Source organism: Ranitomeya imitator, chromosome 2 (assembly GCF_032444005.1).
Source record: "Ranitomeya imitator isolate aRanImi1 chromosome 2, aRanImi1.pri, whole genome shotgun sequence".
NCBI classification, from domain to species: domain Eukaryota; kingdom Metazoa; phylum Chordata; class Amphibia; order Anura; family Dendrobatidae; genus Ranitomeya; species Ranitomeya imitator.
This window is the reverse complement of record NC_091283.1, coordinates 629611728-629621910: the sequence shown is the minus strand read 5'-3', so window position 1 is coordinate 629621910 and position 10183 is coordinate 629611728. Positions and strand designations below refer to the sequence as shown.

Here is a 10183-nt window from a genome sequence, read left to right as displayed (position 1 = left end):
GCATTTTCTTGCGTCCGACGCTAGCGTCAAAAACGACGCACGTGTCGGAAAACGCAACAAGAAAAACGCATGCGTCCCCCATGTTAAACATAGGGGCGCATGACGCGTGCGTCGCCGCTGCGTCGCCCGACGCAGCGTCGGGAAACGCTAATCTGAACGTAGCCTAAGAAATGCACTAAGGCCCACTTTTTTTTTTTTGTTTGTTTGGTTCTATACGTATTTTTCTGTTGATGAGCTTACGATTTATGGCCCGTATTTTGGAAATGACTTAAATCTATACCTGGAAGAAGCCCACACAGTCTATCACTTTCAGAAGTGAAGCAGCTAGACTGTATGGGCTGCAGTGGGAACCTGGAAGGAGCCCACACAGTTGAGCGCATTCACTTCTGAGACAGCTAGAATGTATGGGCTGTATTCAGGACCTGGAGGGAGCCCATAAACTCTAGCTACAAAAGCAGAGCCACACCATATATGGCTGTTCTGTGTGCACAGACGCACAGGACCTGTGATGAGGTCACAGGAGGGGAGGAGTCAGGGGTCACATGATCAGGGTCCTCAGTGTATGCGGGAAGTATTCAGCTCGTCTTCTGGACTTGCTTCAGTAAGAACAGGTAACGTTTGGCAGAAGTCACCAGCAAAAAGTAGTACAATTTCCCCCATTAAGTGATTGGATCCCCCTAGATCTTTGAAAAATCTTAGTGAGATTACAGATGGGTGTTTCCAAGAGCGCTAGATTCAAGGGCAATCCTAGTGCTGAATGAGCCGTGAGGCCTCTAAGTGTGGTAACGGCCAGAGCAATGTTATTGATTGAGCAAATTTCTGCAAGCAGCAAATTAATTAATAATGTTTTACCGCTACCTCCTGGGGCATCAAGAAAAAACAGTCTCCCATTTCCACTTGAAGCCATAATTGCCAAAAACGCCGATCTTTGGTCATCAACCACAAGAGGCTTATTTAATGTGACAAATTCTTTCATCTTTTCCAAATCATAGCTTTTCTCTCGCAGAATATCTCTGTCAATAACATCAAAGGCTGACGGAACTAGTGCTGGTACACCTAATGCTATTAGAGTTTTACAATTGATTAGAGATGAGCGACTATTTAAATGTTCGGTTCGGATTACGATCGCCGAATTTGCAATATTCGCCGATTAATTTGTCAAGTATTCGCCGAGCATGACTGAATGGTCTTCCACTACATCCAATCCAGCAGATGGGCACCCAACCTGGAGTCTTCACATTTTAAAAAACGAGGGCCTGACACCAGCGAAATGGAATAACTGTCACGAGAATAGAAACAATATAATTGGGACTAACACATCTTCCACTACTGCTAACCCAGCAGATGTAGACCAACCATAACTGTTCACATGTCACGGGGCTACCGCGACTAAGAGGCTTCAGTGAACCGCAGCGCTCTGGGCCTCGTTTACACACAGTGAACAGAAGCTTTTCTCCTGAGTTCTGACCTGGCTGCCTTGTGCCAGCAGTGCAGGAGTTAACCTTGTTGCTGAAGTTGCTGAGAGCTTGGTCTCTTAGCTAAATTGGATTTTGTAATCTCATCCTCTATATAGACCTAGCTTTGACTACAACTGTTGTCAGTGATCAGTTCAGCTGCCTGTCTTGGAGTGTGAAGGAGCGTAGTGTTGGAGCTTGGAGGTTTATCTACTTAGATTGTTGTCTGCTTATTTGGTTGCATGTTAAACCTGTTTTCTCTCCTTTGTTCTTCCCCCCTTTTTTCCTACTCAGTGTTTCCTCTGTGATTGTGTGACTTTTCAGGGTGTTTGCTATTTAAGTTACTTTGTCTGTATTCCCTGTCTATTTGTCATTTTGCTATTTTTGTGCAGTCCTCCTTCCTGGGGGGTAGAGGGGGCCACTGATAGGGTCTACACAGAAGACAGGGATACGCTGGCGGCTCAGGCCTCCTAACCATTATAGGTACCACTGAGATAAGGGCAAGTCAGGGCCCCTTTATAGAGTCAGGGACAGGTGCGGGTCTCAGTACGCCGTCCTGCCCCTTTATCGCCGTTTACGGTGTGACATCACATTTCCACAAATTTGTGTTAATATCATCAGCAGCAGCAGCCACAGCAGGCACAGAAGCCACACTAAAGATATCACAGAGTGCATTTACGTGACATTAGTGCATTACACTAAAAAATGCAATATCACCTGGTCTGTTATGTCAGCGTATTGGAATAAAATATAACTTTTAATAAGTACTGTATAAACTCGAGTATAAGCCTACCCGAGTATAAGCCGAGACCCCTAATTTTGCCACAAAAAACTGGGAAAAGTTATTGACTCGAGTATAAGCCTACGGTGGGAAATGCAGCAACTACCGGTAAATTTCAAAAATAAAAATAGATACCAATAAAAGTAAAATTAATTGAGACATCAGTAGGTTAAGTGTTATTTTTTAATATCCATATTGAATCAGGAGCACCATATAATGCTCTATACAGTTCATGATGGGCCCCATAAGATGCTCCATACAAAATACGCCCCATATAATGCTGCATAAAAGGTTAATGATGGCCCCATAAGATGCTAAATATTAAAATATGCCCCATATAATGCTCCATAAAGTTTATGATGGGCCCCATAAGATGCTCCATATTAAAATATGCCCCATATAATGCTGCACAAAGTTTAATAATGGCCCCATAAGATGCTCCATAGAAAATGTGCCCCATATAATGCTGCATAAAGGTTGATTATGGCCCCATAAGATGCTCCATAGAGACATTTTGTAACGCTCGCGCCGAGACTGGTTGGCGCGGGCGTGCGGGGGTGTGGCCCCACTGGACCACAGCCCAAACTTCCCTGGAAGAGGCGTAACTAAGTAGCTTCCTATGTGTTCGCTGGAGCCTCTGATGGTGAGGTCAGACTTGTGCAATAGGAAGCTACCAGGTACCACTCCAGGGTGGAGTCGGACTGTGGATGCTGATCCCACCGGGAACGAGACACAGGCAGGCAGGCACAGCTGTGACACTGGCTGACAGACGGGTACGGCAGAGGCCCTGAAGGGCAGACTGGCTTGATGGAGATACAGGCAGGCAGACGGGCACGGCTGGCACTCTGGCAGACAGGCGGGCACAGCTGGCACTGGCAGACAGGCAGACAGATACTCTGGTAGGAACTGGTATACAGGCGGGTGTATGAAAACAGGTAAGATCCTGTTCAGACAGGAGAGTATATGGAAACAGGTAGGAACCTGTTCAGACGGGAGAATATAAAGAAACAGGTAGAGACATGTACGGCAAGTTGCTGAACAGAGATAGAGCAAGAGCGGATGCAAAGCAGAACTGTTATGAAAGGTAATTCAGTACCACAATGGACATAGAGGTCAGCGCACATACAGTGACCTGGCAATAACCCAAAAAACAAGAACGAGCTCTGAGACGTGGGAACTCTGTTGACCGCAATCCCTAATCCTCTCCAACAACACTAAAGGCAGCCGTGGATTGCGCCCAACGCTCCCTATGCAACTCGGCACGGCCTGAGAAACTAGCTAGCCTGAAGATAGAAAATAAGCCTACCTTGCCTCAGAGAAATACCCCAAAGGAAAAGGCAGCCCCCACATATAATGACTGTGAGTTAAGATGAAAAGACAAACGTAGAGATGAAATAGATTTAGCAAAGTGAGGCCCAACTTTCTGAACAGAGCGAGGATAGGAAAGGTAACTTTGCGGTCAACACAAAACCCTACAAAAACCACGCAAAGGGGGCAAAAAGACCCTCCGTACCGAACTAACGGCACGGAGGTACACCCTCTGCGTCCCAGAGCTTCCAGCAAGCAGTAAAAAACAAATTGACAAGCTGGACAGAAAAAAACAGCAAACAAATAGCAAAGAGTAACTTAGCTATGCAGATCAGCAGGCCACAGGAACGATCCAGGAGGAAACAGGTCCAATACTAGAACATTGACTGGAGGCCAGGATCAAAGCACTAGGTGGAGTTAAATAGAGCAGCACCTAACGACTTCACCACATCACCTGAGGAAGGAAACTCAGAAGCCGCAGTACCACTTTCCTCCACCAACGGAAGCTCACAGAGAGAACCAGCCGAAGTACCACTTGTGACCACAGGAGGGAGCTCTGCCACAGAATTCACAACAGTACCCCCCCCTTAAGGAGGGGTCACCGAACCCTCACCAGAGCTCCCAGGACGACCAGGATGAGCCATATGAAAGGCACGAACAAGATCGGGAGCATGGACATCAGAGGCAAAGACCCAGAAATTATCTTCCTGAGCATAACCCTTCCACTTAACCAGATACTGGAGTTTCCGCCTTGAAACACGAGAATCCAAAATCTTCTCCACAATATACTCCAACTCCCCCTCCACCAAAACCGGGGCAGGAGGATCAACAGATGGAACCATAGGTGCCACGTATCTCCGCAACAATGACCTATGGAATACGTTATGTATGGAAAAAGAATCTGGAAGGGTCAAACGAAAAGACACAGAATTAAGAACCTCAGAAATCCTATACGGACCAATAAAACGAGGCTTAAACTTAGGAGAGGAAACCTTCATAGGAATATGACGAGAAGATAACCAAACCAAGTCGCCAACCCGAAGTCGGGGACCCACACAGCATCTGCGATTAGCGAAACGTTGAGCCTTCTCCTGGGACAAAGTCAAATTGTCCACTACATGAGTCCAAATCTGCTGCAACCTGTCCACCACAGTATCCACACCAGGACAGTCCGAAGACTCAACCTGCCCTGAAGAGAAACGAGGATGGAAACCAGAATTGCAGAAAAACGGCGAAACCAAAGTAGCCGAGCTGGCCCGATTATTAAGGGCGAACTCAGCCAAAGGCAAAAAGGACACCCAGTCATCCTGATCAGCAGAAACAAAGCATCTCAGATATGTTTCCAAGGTCTGATTGGTTCGTTCGGTCTGGCCATTAGTCTGAGGATGGAAAGCCGAGGAAAAAGACAAGTCAATGCCCATCCTACCACAAAAGGCTCGCCAAAACCTCGAAACAAACTGGGAACCTCTGTCAGAAACGATATTCTCTGGAATGCCATGTAAACGAACCACATGCTGGAAAAACAATGGCACCAAATCAGAGGAGGAAGGCAATTTAGACAAGGATACCAAATGGACCATCTTAGAGAAGCGATCACAGACCACCCAAATGACTGACATCTTTTGAGAGACGGGAAGATCTGAAATAAAATCCATAGAGATATGTGTCCAAGGCCTCTTCGGGACCGGCAAGGGCAAAAGCAACCCACTGGCACGAGAACAGCAGGGCTTAGCCCGAGCACAAATCCCACAGGACTGCACAAAAGTACGCACATCCCGCGACAGAGATGGCCACCAAAAGGATCTAGCCACTAACTCTCTGGTACCAAAGATTCCAGGATGACCAGCCAACACCGAACAATGAACCTCAGAGATAACTTTATTCGTCCACCTATCAGGGACAAACAGTTTCTCCGCTGGGCAACGATCAGGTTTATTAACCTGAAATTTTTGCAGCACCCGCCGCAAATCAGGGGAGATGGCAGACACAATTACTCCCTCTTTGAGGATACCCGCCGGCTCAGATACACCCGGAGAGTCGGGCACAAAACTCCTAGACAGAGCATCCGCCTTCACATTTTTAGAGCCCGGAAGGTATGAAATCACAAAGTCAAAACGGGCAAAAAACAACGACCAACGAGCTTGTCTAGGATTCAACCGCTTGGCGGACTCGAGATAAGTCAAGTTCTTATGATCAGTCAAGACCACCACGCGATGCTTAGCTCCTTCAAGCCAATGACGCCACTCCTCGAATGCCCACTTCATGGCCAGCAACTCTCGATTGCCCACATCATAATTTCGCTCAGCAGGCGAAAACTTCCTGGAAAAGAAGGCGCATGGTTTCATCACCGAGCAATCAGAACTTCTCTGCGACAAAACAGCCCCTGCTCCAATCTCAGAAGCATCAACCTCGACCTGGAACGGAAGCGAAACATCTGGTTGACACAACACAGGGGCAGAAGAAAAACGACGCTTCAACTCTTGAAAAGCTTCCTCCGCAGCAGAAGACCAATTGACCACATCAGCACCTTTCTTGGTCAAATCGGTCAATGGTTTAGCAATACTAGAAAAATTGCAGATGAAGCGACGATAAAAATTAGCAAAGCCCAGGAACTTTTGCAGACTTTTCAGAGATGTCGGCTGAGTCCAATTATGGATGGCTTGGACCTTAACAGGGTCCATCTCGATAGTAGAAGGGGAAAAGATGAACCCCAAAAATGAAACCTTCTGAACACCAAAGAGACACTTTGATCCCTTCACAAACAAAGAATTAGCACGCAGGACCTGAAACACCGTTCTGACCTGCTTCACATGAGACTCCCAATCATCCGAGAAGATCAAAATGTCATCTAAGTACACAATCAGGAATTTATCCAGGTACTCTCGGAAGATGTCATGCATAAAGGACTGAAACACTGATGGAGCATTGGCAAGTCCGAACGGCATTACTAGATACTCAAAATGGCCCACGGGCGTATTAAATGCAGTTTTCCACTCATCGCCTCGCTTAATACGCACAAGATTATACGCACCACGAAGATCTATCTTGGTGAACCAACTAGCCCCCTTAATCCGAGCAAACAAATCAGATAACAATGGCAAGGGGTACTGAAATTTAACCGTGATCTTATTTAGAAGGCGGTAATCTATACAAGGTCTCAGTGAACCATCCTTCTTGACTACAAAAAAGAACCCTGCTCCTAATGGCGACGATGACGGGCGAATATGCCCCTTCTCCAAAGACTCCTTCACATAACTCCGCATAGCGGCGTGCTCAGGCACAGATAAATTAAACAGTCGACCTTTTGGGAATTTACTACCAGGAATCAAATCGATAGCACAATCACAATCCCTATGCGGAGGTAGGGTATCGGACTTGGGCTCATCAAATAAATCCCGGTAATCAGACAAGAACTCAGGAACCTCAGAAGGGGTGGATGACGAAATAGTCAGAAATGGAACATCACCATGTACCCCCTGACAACCCCAGCTGGACACAGACATGGATTTCCAATCTAATACTGGATTATGGACTTGTGGCCATGGCAACCCCAACACGACCACATCATGCAGATTATGCAACACCAGAAAGCGAATAACCTCCTGATGTGCAGGAGCCATGCACATTGTCAGCTGGGTCCAGTACTGAGGCTTATTCTTGGCCAAAGGCGTAGCATCAATTCCTCTCAATGGAATAGGACACTGCAAGGGCTCCAAGAAAAACCCACAACGCCTAGCCTACTCCAAGTCCATCAAATTCAGAGCAGCGCCTGAGTCCACAAATGCCATGACAGAATATGATGACAAAGAGCAGATCAAGGTAACAGACAGAAGAAATTTTGACTGTACCGTACCAATGGTGGCAGACCTAGCGAACCGCTTAGTGCGCTTAGGACAATCAGAGATAGCATGAGTGGAATCACCACAGTAGAAACACAGCCCATTCAGACGTCTGTGTTCTTGCCATTCAACTCTGGTCAAAGTCCTATCGCACTGCATAGGCTCAGGTTTAAGCTCAGGTAATACCGCCAAATGGTGCACAGATTTACGCTCGCGCAAGCGTTGACCGATCTGAATGACAGACAAAGACATAGACTCATTCAGACCAGCAGGCATAGGAAATCCCACCATGACATCCTTAAGGGCTTCAGAGAGACCTTTTCTGAAAATAGCTGCGAGCGCACCTTCATTCTACTGAGTGAGTACGGACCACTCTCTAAATTTCTGACAATATACCTCTATTTCATCCTGACCCTGACACAGAGCCAGCAAATTCTTCTCTGCCTGATCCACAGAATTAGGCTCATCGTACAGCAATCCGAGCGCCAGGAAAAATGCATCGATATTACTTAATGCAGGATCTCCTGACGCAAGAGAAAATGCCCAGTCCTGAGGGTCGCCACGCAAAAAAGAAATAACGATCCTAACTTGTTGAACTGGGTCACCAGAGGAGCGAGGTTTCAAAGCCAGAAATAGTTTACAATTATTTTTGAAACTCAGAAATTTAGTTCTATCTCCAAAAAACAAATCAGGAATAGGAATTCTCGGTTCTAACATAGAATTCTGAACCACAAAGTCTTGAATACTTTGTACTCTTGCCGTGAGCTGATCCACACATGAAGACAGACCTTTAATGTCCATTGCTACACCTGTGTCCTGAACCACCCAAATGTCTAGGGGAAAAAAAAGGCAAAACACAGTGCAGAGAAAAAAAAATGGTCTCAGAACTTCTTTTTTCCCTCTTTTGAGAATCATTAGTACTTTTGGCCTCCAGTACTGTTATGAAAGGTAATTCAGTACCACAATGGACATAGAGGTCAGCGCACATACAGTGACCTGGCAATAACCCAAAAAACAAGAACGAGCTCTGAGACGTTGGAACTCTGTTGACCGCAATGCCTAATCCTCTCCAACAACACTAAAGGCAGCCGTGGATTGCGCCCAACGCTCCCTATGCAACTCGGCACGGCCTGAGAAACTAGCTAGCCTGAAGATAGAAAATAAGCCTACCTTGCCTCAGAGAAATACCCCAAAGGAAAAGGCAGCCCCCACATATAATGACTGTGAGTTAAGATGAAAAGACAAACGTAGAGATGAAATAGATTTAGCAAAGTGAGGCCCAACTTTCTGAACAGAGCGAGGATAGGAAAGGTAACTTTGCGGTCAACACAAAACCCTACAAAAACCACGCAAAGGGGGCAAAAAGACCCTCCGTACCGAACTAACGGCACAGAGGTACACCCTCTGCGTCCCAGAGCTTCCAGCAAGCAGTAAAAAACGAATTGACAAGCTGGACAGAAAAAAACAGCAAACAAATAGCAAAGAGTAACTTAGCTATGCAGAGCAGCAGGCCACAGGAACGATCCAGGAGGAAACAGGTCCAATACTAGAACATTGACTGGAGGCCAGGATCAAAGCACTAGGTGGAGTTAAATAGAGCAGCACCTAACGACTTCACCACATCACCTGAGGAAGGAAACTCAGAAGCCGCAGTACCACTTTCCTCCACCAACGGAAGCTCACAGAGAGAACCAGCCGAAGTACCACTTGTGACCACAGGAGGGAGCTCTGCCACAGAATTCACAACACAGAACCACAGGAGGTGGAGCAAGAGTAGAGAAGGCGGAGCTAAGAGCAGAGAAGGAGAAGACGGAGCTAAAAGCAGAGATGGAGAAGGCGGAGCTAAGAGCAGAGAAGGAGAAGGCGGAGCTAAGAGCAGAGAAGGAGAAGGCAGAGCTAAGAGCAGAGAAGGAGCCACGTGCTGAAACACAGGAGGCGGAGGCAGGTAGAACCGCAAGGAGCGGAACCGCAGAGCGAGAGCTGAGTGGTGCCGCAGAGCAAAACCACAGAGTGCAGAGCAAAGTTACAGAGAGCAGAGCTGAGAGCAAAGCCACAGAGTGCAGAGCCGAGAGCAAAGCTGAGAGGCACAGAACCACAGGTTGTGGCAGAACTGAGCAGAGAGAAACAGAGCCACAGTCAGTGGCGAACAGAGCAGAAAGATAAGGCGAAGGTAAACAGCAGAGTGGGAAATGACTAATGACAAAAGAGGAACAGGAACGGACATAGACCAGAGTTCAGACAGGAACGGACACGGATACACAAACAGAACACAGATGAAGGCCTGCTAATTGCAGCCCTCAGAGACAGGAAACAGACACGACCTGGCAGTTCAGTAGCAAGTGCTAACTGAGGGAAATAGTTTGCTCAGGCATCCTCCAATGGGTGAGGATGCCTTAAGTATCAGAGGCCTCAAGGCTATTGGCCAGGAGCACCTAAGGGAGGTGCACACAGTCTCAATAAGAATCCGGAGTTGCTGGCGCCGCCCCCCTATGCACACAGCCAGGAAGTGTACACAGAGTAAGCGGCCATGGAGCACATGGCATGGAGCCGGCAGCAGACAGATCTCACAGCATGGCACTGGGTGAGTGAGTTGATGTAACAGGCAGGTGGGGAATGGAAGGCCGTGCAGTGATGCCGGCGAGGTTGTTACACATTTGCCCCATACAATGCTGCATAAAGATTAATAATGGCCCCATAAGATGCTCCATAGAAACATTTGCCCCTTACAATGCTGCATAAAGGTTAATAATGGTCCCATAAGATGCTGCATAGAAACATTTGCCCCATACAATACTGCATAA

General features: G+C 47.0%; 1 protein-coding gene across 1 annotated transcript in view; it reads left to right on the top strand.

Moving 5' to 3' along the window:
- The first annotated feature begins 525 nt into the window (after positions 1-525).
- Positions 526-10183, top strand: part of LOC138666761 (oocyte zinc finger protein XlCOF7.1-like) — a 195752-nt gene continuing 186094 nt past the window's right edge. The window contains exon 1 of the mRNA XM_069754936.1: positions 526-611. Coding sequence (XP_069611037.1) covers positions 563-611 — 49 coding nt within the window. The 5' untranslated portion in view covers positions 526-562. The remainder of the gene's footprint in view (positions 612-10183) is intronic.